Source organism: Notamacropus eugenii, chromosome 1, assembly GCF_028372415.1.
Source record: "Notamacropus eugenii isolate mMacEug1 chromosome 1, mMacEug1.pri_v2, whole genome shotgun sequence".
Lineage (NCBI taxonomy): Eukaryota > Metazoa > Chordata > Mammalia > Diprotodontia > Macropodidae > Notamacropus > Notamacropus eugenii.
The window spans coordinates 606,549,073-606,573,848 of NC_092872.1; the positions used below are offsets into that span (position 1 = coordinate 606,549,073).

General features: G+C 47.1%; 1 protein-coding gene across 9 annotated transcripts; it reads right to left on the reverse strand.

The window, feature by feature from the left end:
* Positions 1-3,328: 3,328 nt before the first annotated feature.
* GPAT2 (glycerol-3-phosphate acyltransferase 2, mitochondrial) lies at positions 3,329-23,539 on the reverse strand. Of its 9 annotated transcripts, none has more exons than XM_072634763.1 (22): positions 23,434-23,539; positions 17,093-17,194; positions 16,741-16,854; positions 15,874-15,947; positions 14,011-14,115; positions 12,277-12,405; positions 11,385-11,484; positions 10,902-11,038; positions 9,868-9,967; positions 9,556-9,768; positions 9,118-9,228; positions 8,752-8,837; positions 8,193-8,311; positions 7,212-7,282; positions 6,722-6,980; positions 6,403-6,551; positions 6,232-6,309; positions 5,609-5,740; positions 5,406-5,526; positions 4,533-4,598; positions 4,102-4,157; positions 3,329-3,724 (listed from the first exon to the last, which is right to left on the reverse strand). In XM_072634763.1, the coding sequence occupies exons 2-22, from the start codon at positions 17,120-17,122 to the stop codon at positions 3,608-3,610; spliced, it is 2,367 nt and encodes a 788-aa protein (XP_072490864.1). In that variant the 5' UTR covers positions 17,123-17,194; positions 23,434-23,539; the 3' UTR covers positions 3,329-3,607. The 9 variants fall into 9 exon arrangements, with proteins under 9 accessions (XP_072490864.1, XP_072490862.1, XP_072490865.1 ...); XM_072634761.1 differs by having other exon boundaries at positions 23,309-23,460; XM_072634764.1 differs by lacking the exon at positions 23,434-23,539 and adding an exon at positions 17,461-17,540.
* Positions 23,540-24,776: the final 1,237 nt, after the last annotated feature.

The window sequence follows — 24,776 nt, forward strand, 5'->3', positions numbered from 1 at the left end:
ATATTAGAAGAGCTTGTGACTAGTTCTACTAATCCTGCTCATGGCCTTCTGATGCAGCTTGAGGAAACAGACCCAGTCAGAAACTATCTATTTTCTATAATTCAGCCTGCTTCTCTAGCTTAGGAATACCTTAGTTACTTATTATGGAAAAAAGGCTTTGAGACCTGAGTAAGGTAATCTAGTAGTCTTCATACCTAATCTTCAACCTGGCTCCATCTAACCTTCATGTACAAGGTCATCCCATTCCCCAGAGTTCACAGATGCTATTTCTCATATAATCAGTTTCAGCAAGGGAGATGATGTACGTCTGCCTGATTCTTGAATTGCAATGAGAAGCAGTGAGTACCAGGATAAATCTTTGATATTTTCTTCCATATGGGTCCTACACTGGGGACAAAGGAACTTAAAAACAAGCATTTATCAGAGTACCTGCTTTGTGAAAGGCACTGTGCTAACAGCTGATTCTCACATTCCTTGGATGTAGGTGCTATTACTAACCCCATTTTCTACCCCACTTAGGGGGAAACTGAGGAAGAAAGAATTAAGTTACTTGTTCAGCATCACACAGCTAGTGTCTGAGGCTGCATCTGAACCCAGCTGCCAGGGCAGTGTAGGGCCATTGATTTAGAGGCACCTTACGCACTCTTTGCACCTTTGCCTGACCTGCTGGAAATTAGTTTTAGTTTTGTGGGAATTTATTCTGATATGTCTAATACATGTTTGTTGAACTGAATTTGCATCTGTACACAGTTTCTTCTAAGGCAGAATTTCAGAGAATTCTAAATTCCAAGCAAGAGTCAAAAACAAGACTGCCGGAGGAGGAGGAGTGGGGCACGTCCTATATAGTTAACTTCAAAGTCTTTCCATTTTCCTCACTGGATGATTTCCACTCCACATTGGTTCCAACATCATTTATTTTGCCGTGAGTTACTCTCAGAGCACCCAGTGGAACAGGAATTGAGAGGTAGTTCTAATCTTAAGTCTGCCATCAGCATTCTGTACAGTAATGCCCCACTTATGTGGAGCCCAGACAACATCAAATCAGGAAATAAATATAAAATGCTTCCTTAGTAAGAAAAATAATCATGGCAAAGACCATATCCATGGTAGGAGACAGTGAAAACTCTCTCATGTCCCCACATCGACCATTGTGTAAAATAAGAGCAGACCATGGGCAGCAACAAGGAGTGATGGTGTGGGTAAGAGAGGAGGCAAGGCATCTTTAAAAAGCAGACAGAAAATAATAAGACCCAGCTAGCTGTCTGTGGTCCTCTGGGGCAGAAGCAGTCCTGTACACCTCGGTGGCCGAGGGCTTCACTCTAATACGGCACAGTAACGGAGCCGCTGAGAAGTTTAAGTAACATTTCATATATTTCTATTTACCAAAGTGGGAAAATCATTTTAGGCAGATTTCTATTAAAGAAAGGTTTGGTGTTTGGAGTATCACACATCTTGAGAACTGACCTAAGTGAAAAGCCAGCAGATAAATGAGGCATTACCCAGCTGACATTTGTTACATGGCTTCTCCTGTGCATTTTAGACAGCTTAAGTGCAGCTTGTGAGGCCTGTCATGGTGACCTGGGTCACATGACCTCCTCTTCCTCCTACTGTGACCTCGCACCTACGTACGTGTGTCCCTTGTTTCCTCCTCTGCTGCCCCTCCTAGAACAGAAGCTTCTGGAGGGCAGGTAGCCTTGCCTGCTTTGGTTTTGTGGTATCCCCAGCACCTACTACACAGCAACTGGCATACAGTAGGCACTTAATAACTGCTTATTGACTAAGGGTTTGTCTCCAAAATTTGTAGCATGAAAGGGTAGAAAAAACACTGGATGTTAAATCATGACTATGACTATGGCTATGGCGCTCAGTGTCCATAATACTGTTTGTTTTTACATTTTTAGGGCTAACACAATAAGTAATATTTGCCTGAAAAGCTTTCGTGGTCTGAATGAGATATATGACGTGTATAAAGCGCAACATAAACACCACCTATCACTTCTGAAGGCAAGGACCAGATTTTCTCTCTCTCTTTTGTTCCATCTCCTCCCCTCCCTCCTCCCCCAACCTGGCCTAGCACAGTGCTGCTCTGCATACAGTAAATGCTGAGGACTGGGCCATTTGGGAGAGGGTTGCTTACTACCTCTTCTATGGCGTTTTCTCCATCTATGACATGAGGACAGCTTCCCCAGTTTTTCTAACAAGGACACTGAGGAGCACAAGAGAATATATTGAAGTATTTTGGAAGAAAGTAGTCCTAAATATCCAAGATAGCGATCTTTTCAGAGGTGTACAATTGGCAGGTCCGTTGTTGTAAATGGGGAGGCAGTCCAGAACGGCAGGACTGAGCAATGAAGCTGGAGGTTGTCACTACTGGGCCTCCCAGGAAACAGGAGTCTTGTCACCTCAGTCCCACTTGTGGAAGGCAGCAGCATTCCTGAGGGATGGGTCCCTGCCTGGGTCAGGTTCTCTGGCAGTGAGCCGTGTGTGTGTGTGTCTGTGTGTGTGTGTGTGTGTGTCTGTGTGTGTGTGTGTCTGTGTGTGTGTGTGTCTGTGTCTGTGTGTGTGTGTGTGTCTGTGTGTGAAAGACGGAGAAGTAAGGTTTGGGGAGTGGGGAGGGGCAGGCAAGACAGTAAAGGATATAGCAATGTCTTTGTTATAAGAGAGGGACCAAGCTCAGCATGAGCCTGAACAGCTGTGAGTCCTTTCTGACCAGGAGGTGTGCTGCAGGCATTGCCCCTGTGACCAAGGAACCCTACTTCCTACTCAGTTGTTATGAATCAGGCCCAGAGGAAGGTGCTCCATCAAATGGGCAGAACCTGGTCTGGCTGCCCCCGTACTCACTCTTTCAATGGGTCTGAGGCTCCAGGCTGGCACAGAAGGTAAAGGGTTCATAGAACTGGGCCCCCTCCCATTCTTAATGAGGATAATTCCTATAGCATAGCACATAAAAGTTTGCACAACATTTCCTTCATAAGAGCTGTCCAGGGTAGATAAATGCAAAAAATAAGTGCAAAAAATACTATTCCCATCTATAGGGATAAAAGCCTTTGAGAGGTTAAGTGACTTGCCTACTGGAGACCCAACAAGATTCTTTCCCCACAGATCTCCTGACTTGAAATCCAACCTTCTTACTGCACCAACCCTTCCTCACTGATAACTTTGCTGACTCAGACAGGGTGACCCTTGGCTTCTACCACTGTCTTCATTCAATTCTAGGCTAGAGCTACCTTCCTTCCTGGGATGGTTTAGACTAGGAGCTCTGAATGGTTAGGACTGGCTTCAGCAGAGAAGAGGAGTGGGAAAAGACTATGGAAAGAATACGCTGGCCTTGAGGAGAGAGAGTGACCTTTATACCCATCTTTATATAAACACTGCTCATGGCATCCGTCTGAACAGAGAGGAGCTGGAGGGGGAGACAGAGATACAAGAGCAGGATCTCACATTCAAACCTAAGGGGCTCTTTAGAACCCATTAAATGTGTGCTAACTGCTTAGAATCTCAGCTGTTAGTCACGCTCCTCATCTTAAGAATCATGGCTCTGGGACTGGAAAGTGCTTCTTGCTGGGACAGGACAGGATGTTCCACTTCCTCTTCATACCAGAGGCTTCTAGCCACAAATGAACTGACGGATGAAATTCTCCAGTTTTTCCTGGTTTTCCTGGGTAGCGAAGGTTGGAGATAAATGGAGGGTGGAGCCTGTGGATCCAGGCTGTTCCTTCAGCACCTGGGAGCAAGAAGATAGCTGTCAACAGCTCAAACACACAGGAGGGTCAGGCCCAGTGGGGCTTGTGGACACACCCAAGAAGCCTACGGTGAAATCTCTAAGGGAAATAATAACCAGTAGTTCAAAGTGGACAAGTGGAGTCACACTGAAGTTTCCCCAACCCTCCTCCAATCCTCTCTGGGGTCCCAGAACACATCAGTCCTATACTGTATTCTGCTTTGTCTTTGGGTAAACTCCAGTCCTTGTCAGCTACCCATAATGAAAAACTGAGGAGTTTGAGTTACATTAGACTTTCTTGAGAGGTTAAACCTAATGGGTTTACTGTGGCAAGGAATAGAGAAGTTCAACAGATATGGGAGAGATCCATCTCTACTCACCCCTAAATCTTTGAAGGTCATCACAGCGCTATGAGCCTGGCTCAGGTCAGTACTCTCTAGAAGGAAAGAAAGAGATAGCTCAGGAGATACTGCTGCCTGGACCCTAATACTGGTTCATAGGAAAAACCACCTAGGGACACAGAGTCCTCTGAACCCTAACATGAAATTTCTTCTCTGGGCCCTTAGCCTGCTGCTCAATAGAGCTCAAGGTGGGCACTGTGGGAGGAGGGTATGAGACTCGGGATTCTGGGAAGACTGAAAGCTTAGAAGGGAGGGGCAAAGCCTGTCTCCATGCTATGCTTCCAATGGCCAAGAGGTGACAGTAGTCACCCAGGAAACGGCCCTGACATCCCAACAATGAAGGAAGCAGGATGAGCCTTTTGGGAAGGGGAGAAGAGGGTGCGAGATCCAATTGACTGCTCCTGCCTCACCAAAGGAACCATCCTCTTGGGCCTTCTTCAGCAGGAACTGATGCAGCTGTTGTGTGTAACCTGCCTCTGTTGACAGAGGGTAGAACCCCAAATTAGTGTGCCCTTTCCAGCTCCATGGCAGGAGCAGCCCATCCCACAAGGATTATGAGTTTTAGAGAGGAAAGGAACCTCTGAGATCAACCAGATGGATTTAGTTCAGCTGAGTCAAACTGACTTCAAGACTCAGCTTAAATCCTACCTTGTGCAAGAGGCCTTTCCCACTCCCCTGCAGGCCCCTGCCCCTTGCCCCCCAGGGCCTCCCTCTGTAATCACTTCCGGTTTACCCTGGTTCTATCCTCTACATATCTAATTGTTTGCATGCTGTTTTCCCCATGGGAATGTGAGCTCCTTGAGGGCAGGGATCATATTCTGCCCAAATCTGTGCCCAGAATTTGACACAGTGCCTGGCACATCACTTAGCAAATGCTTGTTGACTGACTGATATCCTGAGAAGTCAAGTCACTTGTCCAAGTTCCCATTGTTATTAAGAGGTGAAGCTAGAGTTTGAAACCAGTCTTCTGACACCAACCTGAAAGAGGCCAGCCTACATGCAGCTGAGGCACAATAGTCTCATCCTAGAGCTGAGCTGTACCCTAAGGCCACTCCTCCAAACTCCTCCCAGATACCCCTGAGCCTCTGTCCTGCTGTCTCCCCCTCTCAGGGTTTCAGTAGGACTACCAACGGTGAGAACAGACTTCTGGTCATGGGATGACAAATGGAGGACACGGGAAACATGGGAGAGGGAAGATGTAGGGATGTAAGCTATGAGCTCTGAGGGGCCTGAAGGCCATGGGAAGGGGACTGGAGGAGGGTGGGGAGAAGGTGGAGCTTGACCTGTATCTGGCAGTTTTCCCTGGTGGAGGAAGGCTGCAGCTCGGGCAAAGGCTGTGAGCAGGGGGCTGAGCAGCCGGCAGAGGAAGAGGAAGAAGTCGGGGCAGCGCAGCTGCTGGCTGAGCTAGAGAGGGGAAGAGGCATGAGTCTTCCAGAACACCGGAGCAGGTGCCACCACTGCTGCTCTGCTGGGGGCCTCATCACACCTTGAAGCAGCGACTATCGGTGCTGTCCTCGTAGTCACTGTCACTGTCACTGAAGTCTTCCATGGATCGCCAAAGCATCTTCTCTCCGAAGCGCCAACTCCCCGTGTCACAGGTCAGCCGAGTGCCAGGAGCCTGGGGGGTGGGAGTTGGTGCTTTACTCCTCCTCCCCCTGCCAAGACCCACCTAATGGCAGGATGAGGGTCCCCTCCCTGACTCCTGGCAGACACTTGGAACTTGAGGCGGTACCTGTGCAGACCCCATTCTCTGCTCACTCATTCACTTGATATGCTTATGGCTTAGTTGGGGAGGCAAGTCACACATATGAAACAATCGGAAAATCCAGCAAAGAGTGTGACCTTGTGGGAAAGATCCTTTGTAGGAATGCTGGGGGTTTGCTCAGTCCAGCAGCCCCCAGGAAAGGCCACCTCCTCTGATCATGTCTGCTAATAGGAGAAGAGACACTGGGGGCTTTTCCCCAGGCCCCAGGCCTAGGGGAGGAAGCTAACTCTAAAGTCATACAGCAAATGAAAGGGAAAAGTCAGATCAGTGACAAAGCAAGGAGGGGGGTGCATTAGACCTCAGGGTAGAGTTCCTTTCTTCAGTCAATCAGTGTGAGTCTTTACCTCCTCAGCTATAAGGAGTCCACACTGAATGAGTCGATCTAGAACTTCCTGGCAATAAAAGTAGGATGACTGGCAGGGCTGGGGAGAAAGAGAGAGAGAAAGGAGCTGCCACCAGACAGGCCAGAGCTGTAGCTCTGGGCCAGGGCCTGGGGCAAAGACCGCCTGCCTGACCTGCAGCAGTAGAAGGTCTTGGGGCAGCAGGTGCAGCAGCAGCAGAGTCTGGCGATGAAGCTCCCGCTGGCTTAGCAGCTCCACCCCCTGCAGCTCCCAGGGTCCCTCTGGGGGCACTCGGCCTGCCAGGAGGGCTCGCACTGCACAGGCTAGACAGAGGAGGAAGGAGAGAAAAGGAGAGAGAGGGAGAAAAGAATGCATTCTAGAGAATGGCACCCACAAAGAAAAGGCAGTGGAGAGGGAGCCCTGAGAGTATTCACTGGAAAGTCACCTTGAATTTTACCTCTCTCCTTTCCCAACCCCAAGCTATGAGACTTACCACCCACAGCCTCACAAAGGAAGACGGGCAGCAGGGCAGCACCATGATAGGCCAGCTGAGCGAGTGTAGGGCCGGCCCTGGGCAGCACCAGGACATCACCCTGGGGCAGGAGCCACAAGGAGAGGCTGCCATGCAGCAAGCATAGTCCATGCATCACCAGGTCCTGAAGCTGCCCTGAGAAACCCACATCAAAGCCCCGAAGCAAGGTCTCCTCCGTTAGCCAGGAGAAGTTTTCCAGGAGCCTGGAGAGGAATACTCCCTGGGGGAAAGAACTCACTTGTAGGAGTAAGGAATTGGTGATGGGTGGGTGGGGAGGTCAGAAACAGGCTGAGACTACCCATGGGGAAGAAGGATTGCAGCTTGAAGAGGTGAACGCCCCCTCCCTATGTCACCCCAAACCCTTGACAGGGGCACCACCACTCCAGATGCCTGAGCAAGAGGCAAACATCCCAAGGGATCAGACTACCCCCTTCCCTGCTATGACCTCTACCTCTCGATGTCGATGCAACAGCAGAGCGGCCATGATCGCTGTGGTCATCACGGCTGAGCAGGCGATGCTGGCTACAGGCAGAGAAGAGACTAAGAGGGACAGTGGAGTAGGAGCCCCTCCCCCTTTATCACCCCTCCGTGTAATTCCCATGTGACAGCCTAGCTTGGCAGGTGGTGCTCCCAACCATAGTTCAAATTTAAATTGGAGAACCTTAAACAAAACTTTGTGAAAGGGACCAGCCCCATTCCCACTCTCCAGTCTTTGACAACAAACGCTGCTACCCTACCCTCACAGGGACCCTCAGTACTGCGAAAGATGTCTGAGTAGAAGAACTCTCTGTGTTCCCAACCCACAGTAACCAAAGGCTGGGACTGAAATCAGGAATACTTGAATTGTCTTTTTTCTATCTGAGACAACTCATCTCTCAACTCAATTAACACTTAGTAAGCAAAGGTTCACTGAGGTCTTACATGTGTAAGGCTCAACTCTATCCAGGTCCAATAGCTCCAGTCCCAAGTGAGCTCGCCTTTTCCTCAATCCAGACAATATATATGTTCAAACGTGGCTAATCCCAGTAATGTATGGTTTCTTGTTTCGTGTGTACACATCTTGACACACCCCTCCCCCAGCTAGATAAGAACTGACGTCTTAGACCCCTCTGGTATCCCTGTATAGCACCCAGAACAGTGCTGGGCACATAGGCGTGTGTATACACACTTGTACATAATTGTTTGCATGTTGTCTCCCCCAGTAGACTGTGAACTACCAATAGTATATTTATTGACTGAGACTGATTTACTACTCTGCAGGCCTAGGGATAAGTGAGAGAAGAAGAGAGCCAATATTTAGAACATCTATGTCACCCCAGAATGGCCCTGGCACTATTCCCTAAGTAGAAAAGCACGGCACTACCCTATGAACATACTCAAGACAGAACAGACATGTTTCTTCCTTGCTCCTGACCCCCCTGACTTCCCTTACCACTCAAGACATGGCGGCTCAGCCTGCTCACAAGAAACTGGTCCTCTTCGTCCAAGGCCATAAGGGGTCCAGATATTGGAGTCCACTCCTGTTGCTTCTCACAATCAGGAAGAACAGACCTGCAGTAGAGGCAAAGTGGGGCTGTGCAGGTAGGGAGCACACTAGGATAAGACAGGCCGAACCAAAGGCACAGAAATACATTACAAGTGGAGGTTAGGGAATTTAATCACTGGCTACACCTCTACTATCTCTCTGCGACAGTGGAAGATCATTCTGCCCAAAGACAGAGGGATGAACTCTGGAGGAATACTTTTTGGGCCCTTTCCAGCCCTAGAAATCTAAATCCAAATTTAAGACTGAAAAATTATTAACCATGGTCAAGGATGGAGACTGAAGGTGGTTCAAGGGAAATTAGGTCTTCTAGGGTTCCCTTTGCTACCTTCACTCCCCCCAAAAACACCTTCAAAGAAAAGCTAAGGAGCAACTATAAAGTAACAAGGAACTGGGGAGGATGTCTATCCCAGGCTTCCCCAAGACCAAACCAGTACACTTTGCTTACCAGTGTCCAAGCACAGTCTGCAACAGCAGCTGCTCTAGAGACTGTCCTCTGTTCCTCCCACGATTCCAAGTGTTGATCGAGTATTCCTGCCCAGGACAGAAGGTCAGATGATCCCTGTTCTATCTCCCACCCACTGATCTAGAACCTCATCAGTAGGTGAAGTGTGAGCCACAGAACCTCCAGAAAACTTCAAAACTCACATACTCCTGAGAGGAGCTGCAGGGTTCTATGATCGGTGCATTGTAATAGACACCTAGAGGTCTCAGGATTGGACAAAGGCCCCCTCAATCCCCAAAGCTGCCCCATCTCAGGTCTGAGATTCTGTTTTGAATCTCTAGGTCTCTCAGCTTCCCCTAGGCTCCATACCTGCAGGGAGAAGGGCTGGGCAAAGTCTATTCGGGCACAGCCCCGATGACCTCTCAAGCCTCGAAACATGGCCAGAGCCCCCCACCACAGTCCCAGGGGAGAAGAAGAGGCCTACATAGGGAGGCAAAAGTGGGCCGAGTATAAATTACCCATCTAGGTATAACTGTGGAAGGAAGTCTGGTATTGCTACAACAGAAAACAGGGGGGCCTTGAACTTCCCTAGCTTCTTTGAGATTCAAGGCAAACCCCTGTCACCATCACCCCATCACCTCCAACATAGGTATGACCTGCCCATGGATTTGATAGCAGGACTCATCTATTCATCTCTGTCCTTCCCAGACAAAGGGTAGGAATTTGCCCTGGACTTGTAGCTGTCCCCCCTTTACTCCTAAGGGAATGAGAGAAAGAGCCAGAGGTCCTGACAGGGGAAGTTCTCACCCAAGGTCCAGTATGCTGCACATCAGGGGCCAGATCATAGCCAATGCCCACAGGCACTAGTGCTGCATCAGGGATGGCGCCTTCTCGGAAGGCCTGCAGCACCAGCCCCAGCCAGGCCTGTCCATGGGAAGACAGGCGGGGTCCCATGGCCCCAGGACGATCTTCCAAGAAAATAAGCAGGGGTTGTTTGTTGGCTAGAAGCTGCTCTACAGCCTGCAGAATTTGGGGGTGGGAGAAAGCAGCTTAATGAGCACTCAGCTCTCTGAGCTTGGACACCCCCACCTCCAGATTAGCCACTGATTGGGTACTTACTGCACTGAGAACAGCCCTGGAGAGTATCCCTTTGGGGTTGTCCAGGAAGAGGTTAGCCTCTGGGGGCATGAAAAGGCCACCAAGATGTCTCAGCAAAGCCCTAGGGACATGGGAGAGAAGCTATGCAGGGAAATATGCCTAATTTCCAAAGGAAGGAGGCAAAAGTGTCTGGTCAGGAGGCAGGGCAGCTTATATCCACTGCTGAGGGCCATGTGACTTAATAGCTCTCTAGGTCTCCCTCAGAACAAACCCAACCTTCCCGGGTCTCCTCTTCTCAAAGTCCTCAGGGCCAGAAACCTGCAGCCTCGAGGCCACATGTGGCCTAGGTCCTCAAGGGCAGCTCTTTAACTAGATCCAAACTTCACTGAACATGTGAACGTGAACATGTGGCCTTGAGGCTGTAGTAAACACTCTAGGTCCTGATCTGGACCCAAAATCCAGCTAAGCACCAAAGTGGACCAGCTTCTGTGCAAGAAGGAGATGAAACATTTTATGTCTAGCTTTTGCAGGGTAATAAGACAGAAAGATCTTGAAGAAAATGAGTGGTAGGGGTCAGAAAGAACAACAGACAGAGGTAGAACTTTCTTCCTTTCTTTCTCTCTTCCTTCCTTTTCCTTTCTTTCCTTTTTCCTTTCTTCCTTCCTCTTTTTCTCTTTCTCTTTCCACCTTTCTTTCTTTCTCTTCCCTCCTTCCTTCCTTATATCAGCTCAGAACTTCTCACAAGCAATAAGGCACCAATCCACATGTAAAAAAGAAGCATTTAGCTCTTCTTTATGAGGTCTGGCCCCAGTCAAACAGGCTCACTTCCTGTGTTATGGTACTAGCTGATTTACTAAAATATTTGAAAAATATTCAGACCTTAAAATGCCTACGGGGAAATTTCTAAGAAATCTTTGACTTCCAGCTGCCCTCTCCATCCCCAAAAGTACTCACACCCCTTTCCCTAGCTTATCCCAGTGGTGTGGGACCACAGACTTCCTCTGAGTGTTCTCTCATCCATCAGGGGGAGGGGAGAGGGAGAGCAGGGCATTCACCTGAGAGCTGGAGAGTATGATTGGGGTTCCCAGGCCACTCTCAGGACCCCCAGCCCTTGAGAGAGCAGCAAGAAGGGCAGTAGGAGCCCATCCAAACACGACTTGTGGGCAGAGAGGAAGATGAGCGGTGTATCTTTCTGTAACAGAGACAAAAGGGTTATTTACAGGAGTAAGGAGGATGCAGCAGGATGGGGTTGGCCAATCTGCCTTCCTTCACCCGCCACAGTGACCCCAAGGAGGAACGTAGTAACCTCTGAGCAGAAGCAAGTGGTAGGCTAGGCCTCCCTAGGCCAAAGAGCTCAGCCTCCCCAATTTCTATGCAAACGGGCCTTTATTAGAAGAGAAAGAACTTCTCCTACCATCCCCCCAAAAATGTAGGGAAAAATAAGGGCCCACAAGGGTTGATGGAAAGGAGAAGGAAATGTGAGCTGCACACAGAGAAAGCTTGGGGATGGGGGATGGGGCTTCAACAAGAAAACTCACTGCTTGTGCAGCCTGACGGACCATAGCCAGCTGACCCTGGTGAAGCTGCACGTTCAGGAAGATGCAGTTTAAGAACTTGAGTAAGGCCCAGTTGAATATCCTGGGGGGAGTGAGAAGACATAAGGGGATCAGGAGCAGAGTCATGGTAGGACAAGCAGGAAAGGTCAGATGGTGATGGAGGAACAAAAGACCTCCCAATGGAAGACCAGGATGCTCTTGTCTCACCCTGCCCCTCTCTTCCACTTACCTGGGAGGGTACAGTACCAAAACATTAAGAATTCTACCACAGGAGCCCCAAAGCTCTCTCAAACACATCAAGAAGCTTTTTCTTCTGATCTGTAGCAGGAAGGGGAGAGCTCCAGTTTTTAGCCACTCTGCTCCCCAATTTGCTGCTGCCTACAAATTCATGCAGCTGGGATGACAGAGGCACAACATCCACAGGTTTAGAGCTTCTGCGTCTCAAACCCTTTCTTAGCCAAGCAGTGGTGGGAGGGAATGAGACTGGCAACAGAACTGCCATAGGGTGCCAACTCCTGTTCTAGCAGAATAATCCCAGCTCACACTTACATAAGACTTTTTACAGTTTACAAGAGATTGTTCTCACCACCACCGTGATAAAGGAAATCCAAGTTTTTTTATCTGCATTTGACAAATGAGGAAACTGAGGCTCTGAGAGGCAAAGGGACTTTCCCACAGCAGAACATGGACTGAAGTTCAGTGCTCTCTCTGAAGCCCCCCCCACCCCCGCCAAGGCCCCAGCCAAATAGTGAGGAGAACCCAGGAAGCCATATTCCTCATTACTCAGGGCCCACGTACTCTTGAGTTAAACCCCTTCTACTCTCATTATTTTTCCTCACCAGAGAGGGAAGTTTGGTTTGGCTTGGAGCTTTACCTGAGTAAAAAAGGGTAGACTGAAGCCTGAATCTGGCCCAACATGTGCTGCATGTCTCTCCTCAAAGAGCTGGGCTTGGGGCCTTCACCTGCTCCCCCAGGGGCCCTCCCAGAGAAGATTTCCTGTATCCTAAGAAAAGAGCTGGAGGTCAGTATTTGGGGGGGAAAAAGGCAACAGAAACCCTCATCCTTTGGGTGAGCACATATGGATAGAGGAAGAGTATCTCAAAACATTTTATAACACTTAGTTCCACAATCTTTTTAGGACAGAAGGAAAGGGTCCATATCAGAACCTAAGGCAACCAAGAGAGATTGGGGGAGGGGAGGACTGAAAGGCAGAAGACTAGATTCCTGGTTCCTGGCTTAGGGTCCTCCCTCTTAACTACCTCTGAGTATCACTGAAAGATTTGCCCAAATTATTATTTGGAATTATTGCTCAAAAATAAATTGCACACCTGCCTCTCCCCCTCTTCTAGAATCTGTGACCCACAGAGGGTAAGAGGCCTCTCTACTTAATACCTCAGTTTCTCCCATTTTTTTTTATAGTTCTTTTTTTTAAATTTTTATTTATTTTTTAATGTTTTACTTTTTTAATTTTTAATTTTTTTTTAATGTTCTACAATCACTACCATAAAACTTAGATTTTTAACCCCCCACACATACTCCCCACTACCCCCCTCCCTCCCCAAGACTGCATACAATTCTATATAGGATCTACATTTACTTTCCTATTGAATACGTTTTCACTATAGTCATGCTATGTAGACGAACTAAAATAAATGGAAGAAATTATATAACAAATCAAAACATAATACACACACACACACACACACACACAAACATGATCTATTACATTCTGTGCATGTATTCCATACGTCTTTCTCTGAGTGTGGAAGGCATTTTGCCTTAGAAAACCATTGGGAATTTTTTTTTTTAAGTTTCATTATTACAAAATTCCAAGTCTACCAGAAGAAACTCTCGCACACTGTGGTTGTTGCTGTGCACAAAGTTCTCCTGGTTCTGCTCCTTTCACTCAGCATCAGATCATGTAAGTCCTTCCAGGCCTCCCTGAAGTCTTCTTGATTATCATTTCTCATGGCGCAATAGTACTCCATTACATTCATATACCATAATTTATTCAGCCATTCCCCAATTGTTGGGCATCCCCTTGATTTCCAGTTTTTGGCCACCACAAAGAGGGCTGCTATAAATATTTTTGTACATGTGGGACCCTTTGCCATTTTTATGATCTCTTAGGGATACAGTCCTAGTAGCGCTATTGCTGGGTCAAAGGGTATGCACATTTTTGTAGCCCTTGGGCGTAGTTCCAAATTGCTCTCCAGAATGGTTGGATGAGCTCACAGCTCCACCAACAATGAATTAGTGTTCCAACTCTCCCACATCCTCTCCAACATTTATCATTTTCCTGTTCTGTCATGTTAGCCAATCTTATAGGTGTGATGTGGTACCTCAGAGTTGTTTTGATTTGCATCTCTCTAATCAATTGATTAAGAGCATTTTTTCATATGATTATAGATATCTTTAATTTCTTCCTCTGAAAATTGCCCATTCATATCCTTTGAGCATTTATCAATTGGGGTCTCCCATTTTTTAAGATGTGGGGATGACCATGGTGCTAGGTCAGAAGGGAAAGAGAACTAAGTGAACAATAACTTGTTCAAAAAGATGCTCCATGCCAGGCCCACCCCAGGGCAGGGCCAAGAACCGTCCTCACCACTTGCTGCCCAAAACCTTCTCGCAAGAATCCGGGCTGAGAGTGATCTTCCAGTCCATTGCACACAGGAAGTAGCACAGCCTTCGCACTAACCACCCCCGGTACCTGGAGGGAGGCACCACACAAGCTCTGCATTAGGGTGGAAGGAAACACTAGAGGAGATTACATAAGACTGCACACACCTCCCACTCCCACCCTCAGAAGACTCAGATCAGGTTCCCTTCCCTGAGTGGGGACAAATCATCACTTTATCAATGACAAGGTCTTTGTATTGCTACCCACTGGGTCTACAGTAGGGCAGGTGACACACAGAGCTCCCCCATCTCTGAGGGGAGAAGAGGTCTAATTTTTAATCTATCCATATCCTTGAAAATACCTTCATCTGACTCTTAAGTTAACCATTCTCTGTGCCCTCCCCACGTCTATATTCATTGCTTCCACTTCCTCTCATCTTACTTCTAAACCCCCTATAATCTGGCTTTGATCACCACATTCAAAGTGAATCTGTTCTCCAGAAGGCCATCAGCTACATCTGACAGCCTTTTCTCAGTCCTCATGTTTCTAGACTTCTCTGCAGCTTCTGATGGTGTGGCCTGGCCTTTCTGGCACTGTACTGTCATGGCTGCATCTGACCTGATCCTTCTTGGCATCACCCCACGTCCTGCCACCTGTCCAGTGATCTGTCCTAGGCCCTCTTCTCTCAGCTGAGACTCTCATCAGCCTCCAAGGATGTGACTATCTTCTCTATGTAGATCACTCCCAAACTGACCTCCAGCTCGCCTTTCTCCTGAGCTACAGACATGCATTTCTAATTGCTTCCTGAACATCTCCATGGGATGTCCCAGAGGCATTCAGGTCAAACTTAATATCTTTTCCTCTGAAATCCCCATTTCTGTGTTGTGGTCTCTAAGATTGTCAGCCTCAACTCTGTTCTCCCTTGACTTGCTGAATACTAGGTTTTCTATCTCTTTCTCTTCTCTCCAGGTTTTCATTACTTCTTTTCTGGACTACTGCAATAGCTTTCTAATTTGTGTCCCTGCATCTTGTCTCTCCTCTCTCCAGTCTATCTTTTATATGGCATTGTTCCTTTTTTTCTAAAAAAAAAATTAAATTTATTATTTATTTCATTAAATATTTCCCAATTATGTGTAAAAAAATTTTAACATTTGCTTTTAAAAATTTTGAGTTTCAAATTCTCTCCCTCTCTTCTCCAACTGTAGAGAAAGTAATATGTTGATCATACATGGGAAGTCACAGCATTGTTATTCCTAAAACTCAGCTCTGACTATACCCCTCAAGGGCTCTAGAAGTTTCAGTGCCTCCCTATTGCTTCTAGGATAAAAATATAAACCCCTTTGTTTGTCATTCAATAACCTTCACCGTCTGGCTCAAACCTATTTTCCCATGCTGATACGTTATTGTTGCTCTGATGTACTTTATGTTCATTTCCTGTCCCATCTCCAAGCCTATGCATAAGCTTTCTGCCCCCCATGCCTGTACTGCTCTCCCTCCTCACTTCCCCCTTTTAGAACCCCTAATTCCACTCAGGTGCCATCTCTTGAGGTCCCCAGTTGTTGGTACCTCCCCTTCCCCATCTAAAGTCATAGCCTATTTATTTTGTATACATCCACATACACTTTAAACAACGGCCCATCCCTCCATCAGCAGAACGGAAGCAGCCTTTTATATCTGTATTTCCAGAGCTTACTACAACACTTGGCACACAGTAGAAAACTAGTAAATGCTTGGTGACTGACTGAATGAGAAGCTCCAGCAGGGAGACAACCTAACCTTCTCAATCCCTGGCATTATTTGTTTGGGCTCTGAACCACTGTGAGTCATCTTTGGCCCTTGCCACATTACCTGGTACTCTCTTCTGTCACCAGGATCACATTGTGAAAGCCCAAGGCAGCAATGTTCTTGTGGAAAAGAGCCTCCTAGGGGCACCAAGATGGGGTAGAGTGTGAGAGAGGCAAGGGGTGCCTTCTACCCTATCCCCAAAGCTGGGTTACAAGTCAGCCACATTTCAGCACCTTGTCTCACTGCCCCAGAGAGGTCTGTCTGGGAACGGCCCATGTTTAGAAACAGGTGGCGGTGTCTCTATGTGTGCGCATGTGCTATATGTTACGTCTGTCATAGACAGATCACCAAAGACAGCTAGCTCACGTCATTGAGAAATATTCAATACTCCACTTTTTTCTTGCTTTAGTCAGCTGGGTGGCACAGTGAGTGGAGTGCTGGATCTGGAGTCAGGAACACTTGAATTTGAATCCAGCCTCAGACATTTACTAGCTGTGTGACTCTGGGCAAGTCACTTAACCTCTGCCCACCTCAGTTTCCTCAACTGTAAAATATTGAAAAGAATCTCACCTACCTCCCAGAGTTGTTGTAATGATCAAATGAGATAATATTTTAGTAGGCCTCTAATAAATGCTTGTTTCTGTCCTTCCTTCTTGGTGTTGGCTGTCAACGTTGAGTCCTGATTCTATAAATTCCACTCTGCTCCCCTTTGCTCCCCAGCTCCCAACCACAATCCCCTTGGTCACAGAAAATTTACATGTGGTCAGATTCATTGTAACATCATGAAGAGTTAGAAGGAGGAACATCAATATGAAAAGAATATCTTAGGGCCTCCATTTCCTAGAAACAACTGATCCTTGTTATGTCTCCAGTTCCTGTCTCGGTCCTTTTCCAAAGGATCCCACTGCTGTGGCCCTGATAAACTCTTACCCAGCTTTTAGGAGTACAGGTCTGACAGCAGCGTCCCACGAAAGGACGATACTTCCCCAGAAATGGGGTGATGGTTTCCAGCTTCACCCCAAAGCCTTTGGGCCACATGCTGGCCTAACAAAGGGAAATGAATACAGTTATGGGCAAGGAGACCCACTGGTAAAGGTATAGCTCAAAGCTTTGGGAGAAAAGCAAGCCAGGATTTCTGAGGAATCTCTGGGCTTGTCGTGTGACCCTTAATTGGAGCAGAGCTCTCCAACAGAAAGAGCCACGGGGCTCTGAATAGGAGAGGACAGTGAAGGACACAGCAGAGGACTCGTCATGCCCAGACTCAGCTTCCCTTACTACATACCTCCTTATTACTCTGAGGTTTGCTCCCCATGTGGCACTGATTCAGAGCTCCGTGATAAAGTCCCAGGAGTACAGTTTGAATTTGAATCTTAAGAGGTCTCTCCTGGGTTGGGTGGGACAGAGAGAGGGAGAAAGGGAGGGAGAAGGAGAGGGAGGGAAGGAAGGAGGGAGAGAGAGGGAGGGAAGAAAGAGGGGGGGAAGGGGGGAGAGAGAGGAAGAGGGAGAGAGGGAGAGAGAGAGAGGAGAGAGAGGAAGAGAGGGAGGGAGAGGGAGAGGGGGAGGGGGAAAGGGAGAGAGAGAAAGTCACAACCTTTATGGCATGTCAGGAGGACAGGAAATGAAAAACCAAATGCTTTCCAGAGTGACTACCTCCCCTGTGCATCCTCTGTGCTGTCAAACCTCCTTTCCCAGAAGGAAATGGGACTTAGGAACAGAATACAACAGCACCCTCCTTGCTCCTGGAGATTCTAGAAGCAGGATCCAGAGATGAAGATGTATCAGCTGAGGAAAGGGGCCAAACTCTAATCAGGGTAGTAAATGACCCTCAGGGGAACAGGCTAAGTACTCAATGTGTCCAATGAAGAGAAAACTCCAAAATACACAGTACAAACCAACACCAATCCAGCCCTCAGGAGTTAACACCTACACTTTCAGCAGTTTCACAGAAGTAGGAAAATTGGTTTCTCCCGCCCACACTTTTTCCTGGTCCAGCCCACAGTGAGATACACAAGGCCTAGTTGACAGAAGTGACCCAAGGACTCAAACACTCATAGCATCCACATACTGGGAGTCTGGGAGATAATAAAGAATGAGGGGATGGAAAGAGGGAATAGTATAGGGAAACTGGTTGAGACAAACTGGACAAATGAGTGACAGAGAAAAAACGTTAGAATTACTTCTCTCAGAAGAATCATTTAGATCCTGTTCCCACCTTCCTTTTATCTTGGCCCCAGAGTGAGCAAATCATTCATTTATTCTTTCAATTATTACACATTTTCTTAACATTTCTAAGGCAGGTAGCAGTACCCCAGTGGAGAGAACACTAGTTAGAAAATTAATCAACAAACATTTATTAAGCACCAACTATGCACTGGGTACTGGCAAAAGCAAAACATTCCTTGCCCTCAAGGAACTTATATATTAACAGCGCAGAAAACAGGCAAATATACATGAAAAACTGATACAGGGTAACCTCTGGGGGTGGGGTGGGCATGGGAGGTGTCTGGGGGCCATGGACTGCCCTCATGCAGGTAAGATTCCAGCTGAGTCATAGAGGGAACCAGGGATGCCAACAGTTGGGAGTCAAGATAGCGTGCAGGTCAAGCATGGGGTACAGCCAGTGCAAAGAGTGAACCTCATGGGTGAGAAACAGCAAGAAGATTGGCTGGGCCAGAAATGTGTCATAGGGCTGAAGATGGAGGTAAAGCTTTAAATGCCAAATAGAGGACTTTATATCTGATCTTGGTGGAAAGAGAGCCACTGGAGTTTACTGAGTAAGGGGAAAGGAACGGAGAGGTTACAGTGTTTGAGGGAACATCAACATGCATACTGATGTCCCCTAGTTAGAGGGTAGGAGCAGGATTGGAGAGGAAGGCTATAAATCAGGTTCTGAACCTGTTAAGAAAGGGGAGAGAATGACCTGGGAGCTGGTAGGTAAGTGCTCCCAGGATCTAGACTAGATAACAAATTTGTCTAGAGTGAACTTCAAAGGAAGAGAGACTTGCTGAGTGACAGGAGCAGAGGGAAGAGTGTGGCAACAGCAGTGTGAGCAAGGATATTCTAACACCCCCTGCAGTTATAGTAATAACTAGACCTGACTTTGGGTGAGTTGAGACCTGAGTCTCAGTTTCCCTCTCTGTGAAATGGGAGGTATAGATGATCTTTAAGGTCCCTTCTAGCTCTAACATTCTGTGGTCCTCTGCCCACTATTATACTAAGCTCCTTACATTTCTTAATATAAAGAACCACCCTCAAAGCACAAGTATTCTCACTGGAGAGACAAGAAAGTCTTTTCCATTCTCCTCAAACTCCAATTTTCTCCTTTATCTCAAATCTCCTTCCACTAAGCTAACCCAGGTGTTTATGCATGAGCTCTATCTGACTTCTCCAATTCAAACTATGACATAAAATGGCAGAGCTGGAATACTGAAGGCTGAAACAGGTTTTTCTGCAATGTCCTCCTATTCTTTATTATTATCATTAATAGTAATAGCAGCTTGCACTTATACAAGTGTTAAGGTTTGCAAAGTGCTTTACATAAATCATCTGATCCTCACAAAAGCCCTAAAGGAGGTGCTATTATCATGCCCATTTTACAGATGATGAAACTGAAGCTAAGAAAGGTTAAGTTATTGGCCCAGATGCTATGGTGGGGAACCAGTAGCCTCGAGGCCATGTGTAGCTCTCTAGGTCCTCAAGTGTAGCCCTTTGACTAAATCCTCTAGGTCCTCAAGTGTGGCCCCGCTTAAGACTCTAGAGGACCACATGTGGGCTGAAGGCCACAGATTCCCCACCCCTGGAGGGCCACCCTGCTAAATAAGTGTCTGATGCAGGATTTAAACTCAGGTCTTCCTGACTCCAAGTTCAGTACCCTACCCATTGTACCACCTGGCTGTTTAGAAGATAAAGTCCAGATTCTTCGGTCTGGCATTTAAGGACCTCTACAACCTGGTCCCTAATATATCTCTCTAATTTTTTCTCCCTCTGTTTCCTTTTATGAACTAGTCTGATTTAACCAAAGCTCCCCAACATGTCCCACTCATCTACTCCTTCCCCCAGTGGTTTCGTATGCAATATTCCCCAGCCTGAGATGCTCTCTTTCCATTTGTCCTCTATCCAAATCCTACCTCACAGACGTGGAAAGTCCTGTGAGGTCTTCCTTAAATCCTTTTCTTTCATCTCCCAGTCCCACTTACAAGCCTCTATCATTTATTATACACTGCCTTATATTATTAGATATCTCTCTATGGTGCCTGCACTCCCCACAGTACAACAGTGTGTGGTACCTTGCCCATAGCAGGTACTCAATAAATGGTATTTGGTTTTTAACTGCCTATCCCTCAAAATATCTCCCAAAATTTTTATTTACAAAATCACTTATACATTTCAACCTCAGTAAATCCCTCTCTCATCTTCATTCCCTCTACTTTCCCTGGTTCAATGTTTGATGAACTGAATTGAATTAAATATTTACTTGCTAAAACCATAATCCTTATATGGCTAATCTAATCAGTCACTTCCTTCCTGCTTCTTCCTTAGTCTGAATCCCTCTATCTTATGAAGAACCTGGGCAATGCTGTATAAAGAAAAAAAGTATGTGGCTCTGAGGAGGGGGAAGAGTGTTGTCACACTGCCTGAAACACACAGGCTTCGGATAAACTGCACCTAATGCATTCCCCACTTTGTAAATGGCACTCAAACACCGATTAGGTGCCTGGTACATACAAAGCACTGTGCTAAGAACAGTGGTAGATAGAAAGTTCATGTAAGCAAAATTTCAAGCAGCAGGGAATAAGACATAAAGACAGATAATACATAATAACTGCACCACTGAGGTATAGAACAAAGTCCTATGTGAACTCCAAGGGGGAAATGTTACCTCCCAAGAGATCAGGGAGGGGGTTCCCAGAGGAGGTGACTTTAGAGATGGAATAGGAAGTCAACAGGCAAAGGAGGGAGCAGGGAGGAATGGAGAACAGAGAGAATGGAGAACAGAGAGAATGGAGGCAAAGAAGCAGGGCTGGTTCAGGAGACAGTGTCTGAATGGAGCGTAGAATGTGTGGAGATGCGAAATAAGGTTGGAGAAGTAATCAGGTGCTAGATTTGGGAAAGTCTTGAATGCCAGGCAAAAGAATTTGAACTTTACTCAGCAAGCAATGAAGACCCAATGAAGATTTTTGAGGAGTGTTTTGTAAAAGGAAGATCAGTCTGTCAGCAGTGTGAAGGCTAGGGAGCACTACAGAAAAATTTCCGTATTGAATTACAGGAATCTGGTTATAGCAGAAGACGGTCATGGCTGTGGCTGTGAGTTGAATCCATGGATAAGTTAGCGTTCTCTCAATAAGAAAAACATTTTCTTCCTTGGTAACAGACCCTTCCCTTCCCTTCCACTCACCCCACGATGCCACCACCCCACCCCCATAGCTTATAACACTGGGATGCTGCTACTCAATGGAAACCAATCCCCCAATGTCCCATTAGACACATTTTGAGTAACAAGACATCTTACTAATTTCAGGTCCTGAATATCATCTTCATAATGAAAGCATTGCTGTTCTCCACCTCTAATTTATTAAATGAAAAGATATTTGTGTCAAGAAACATTGCCTTCCCCCAAAGCAAGAAGAATAGCCCTTGACCTGGAACCTTAGACCAATCTCCATGAGTTTGTCCTTATACTAATATCTATTGGCTCTGTATCCCACAGTTGATGGCATGGGAGACCCTCTTTCCTTTTTTGGCCTCTATTCCATTTGTGGCTCCAGGGTTACTCAGATTCTTCCAACTCCCCTCACCTACATAGGGACAAAATCTCCACCAGAAGAAGAGCACTATAGAATAGAGCAGCAATGGGGAACCTGCAGCCTCAAGGCCACATGTGGCCCTCTAGGTCCTCAAGGACAGCCAAGGGGAAAAAACATAGGAATTGGAGACAGGTATGCAGATTTAGATTCCAGTTCTGCTACTTTATACCTGTATGCCATTGGGTAAATCATTCCCCTCTTTGGACCATTTTCCTCATATGTAAAAAGACAGAGTTGGACCAAAGGATGGTATCTTCAAGCTCTAGATTTTATGGCCTTTAACTTAATGGATGCAAGGTCACGTTAGAAAAGATGCTTAAGACTGTCAAACTTGCATCCCATTTAACTCTAACTCTGCTTGGGAAAGCATTGGTAAGGTAAGCAGGAGGAGGGGGACCCAAATATTCACAAGCAGTTCTAGTATTATTGCCTCAGGATGGAAGATCTGTTCAAATGCTAGATTTGCAATCAAGAAGGCCTGGGTTCATACTCCACCATCAACAAGTCATTTAATTTCCCTAAGCATCAGTCTCCTCACATGATTTGATCACTTATTAATGAGTCTCAGAGAGTCAAGATTCTAATAGAGGTCTTGGGTTCTGCACCAGGAAGCGCCTTCTACCACAAAGCAGATCAACAGCACAAGTAGAGCTGCTATTTGTGGGGCCCAGTAGACTATTTCCCTATCTATAACAGTCTTTGGCACCTGTTAATACTTGGCGTCTGATAATTACCAAAACAACAGGATATAAAACTGAAGGTACAAACAATCCTGAAAACAACTTGGGACTATCCACAAATGGCTGTTACCATCAACAAATCCCTTAATTTCCCTGAGTTTCAGTTTCCTCACCTGCAAAAGGGAATAACACTAGTAGTACCTTCCTCCCAGGGCTTTCAGGAGCCTCAAATGAATTAATGTCTGCAAGGCACTAAGTAAAGCTTAAATCATTATTCTAAAAAGGCAGCTATTTCTAGTATTACTACTTCAAACATCATCACACTCCCCTAAGGTCCAGAAAAAAGTTTTTTTAATCATGTCTGCATCCCTCTCTAAGTCAATTGGAGCAATGAGGCTGACTGCCATAGTGGAGAGGAAAGCATCAAAGCACTAGAGCCAGGAAATCTGTGTTAGAACCCTGGCCCTGAGGCTCACTAGGTGTTGTGGCCTTGGAGAGGTTAGATCGTTTAGTCGCTCTGGGTCTGCCTCGTCTATAAAATGGGGAGCACGTGCGCCATCCACCTTTCTCCCCGTACAGAACTGGGAATACTCGTGCTACCTGAGTTCTCTGAGTTTGTTTTCTCATCTCTAAATTGGGGCCCATCTGTCCCGTACACCTCAAAGGGCTTTGTGCCCAGGCCTCGAACCGCTCCGACAACTGGAGCCGTCCCAGAGTTTCTGAGGCGGCCCGGCCGGGGCTCTTTGAGTGGGAAGGGCTCCCCCTCACCTCTACCAGGCTCCTCACATCCAGGGGTCCTCCTTAGGTGGGAGGGCACCGCCAGGCCAAACAAGAAAAAGCAAGGACGAGAATCAAAGCGGGGGGCCTTTCCTTCCAGATCAAGGGCCCAAGGTGCCCCTCCCCCATCAGCCCGGTCAGGGCAGAGAAGGGCTGTCTTCCCCTCCCCCGCCCCGGGTTCCCCCTCCCCCAGAGGGCCCAGAACAGCACAGGGCGCTGGGGGCTCCACTGACTCACCGCGGCCCATCCACCCGCGGCTAAGGGAACGGAGGACTGGAAGCTCCCTGAGGGCAGGGAGGGCCTAGCATGGGGTGTGGACCGCGACGGAAGCCCGGGGCCCCGGCCCGACCCCCCAGGCTCACCTGGCCCGGCTCCAGCCTCCCCACCCACAACAGGCCTCTCCCAGCAGGAAGGAGGCTGAAAGAGAGGCTGGAGCAGTCTGAGCAGCCAATGGGCGCTCGAGTTTCTAACTCCGCCCTCCACCTTGCCCTGCCCCCCCTTCATCTTTGGGCTGGGGAGGGGCGAGAAGGGGGAGGGGGGACGAGAAGGGGAAGGGAGAAGAAGACAGGTGGGGGAGGGAGGGAAAGAGGAGGGGGGAAGGGAATGGGGGCATCAAGGAGTAAAGCAGCCCCACGTGGGACAGCTGGAGCGTAGCCGGGCCAGGGGCAGCCCGGGCTACGGCCAGAGTCCCGCGTGTGCCAAAGCAGCCCCAGCAGAAGTGTTTGTAGCAGTCAAACGCACCCACGCCCAGGCGGGCACCTCCAGACTGGAAACAAAGGAGATGCCTATTGATTAGGGACTCAGTGACCAAATGGCCATAGCTAGCGTCTGTTGGGGTGTTTGCTTATTTGTTTATTCATCCATCCATTCCTGCATTTATTTATTTCATTCTCTGTTTATAGAATGCGTTAAGGTTGCAAAGCGCTCGGCATGGGTTATCTCGTGGCATCCTCACGACCATCCTGTAAGGTAAAGGTCGTCATTATCTCTCGTGAGGAAACTGAGTCTGAGAGAGGTGAAGTGACTTGCCCTGGGTCACCAGGTATCTGAGGCTAGGTTTTGAATTTTGAATTCAACACTATTATCCCTGGTTCCAGGTCTAGCACTTTTATCCACTGTGGAATCTGGAATATTAGCTTACCCTAAGAAACAAAAAAAATGAGCAGTTAAGAGAAGTCTGGGAAAGCATATGAATAGATTCAGAGGGAAGAATGCAGAACCAAAAGACTAAGATATACGGTCACCATAATGATGAAATGGAAAATGCACTCAAAGGCATTAAACTTCAAATTAATGTAACAGCCAATCTTGATTCCAAAGGGCTGATGATGAAAACTACTCCCTCTCCCCTCCCCTTAGAGGAGAAGTGGTGTGCTATGGATACAGAAGTTTAGATACAGTATCAAATATGGCTGATATTTTGCTTACCTGTTTTTCTTTGATACAAGAGTGTTTTGTATGGAGAGATGGCTATTAGGAGTGACAGTGATATAACCACACACACAACTAAAACATTTTTAAAAAATAAAACGAGCGCTCTTGTAATTATGTGGGCTTGTTTTCTTATTTCCTGTTCCAGTTGCAGTTCCTTTCCTTACCCTAGTCTTTTATTAATGCTTTTTTTAAAGCTCTCCCAAGAAAGCAGTAAATGTTTTTTATACAGTATCATTAAGTATTTTTCTCTTACTACCCAGCAATGTACCTG

Excerpts from the sequence above, each read along its gene's own strand:
- GPAT2 (XM_072634763.1), bottom strand. The coding sequence starts at position 17,122 with ATGGGGAGCAAACCTCAGAGTAATAAGGAG. Across the intron at positions 15,948-16,740 it reads CCTGTACTCCTAAAAGCTGG|GAGGCTCTTTTCCACAAGAA; the intron begins GTAAGAGTTTAT and ends TGGTGCCCCTAG. Across the intron at positions 6,981-7,211 it reads TGTTGCATCGACATCGAGAG|GGAGTATTCCTCTCCAGGCT; the intron begins GTAGAGGTCATA and ends TCTTTCCCCCAG.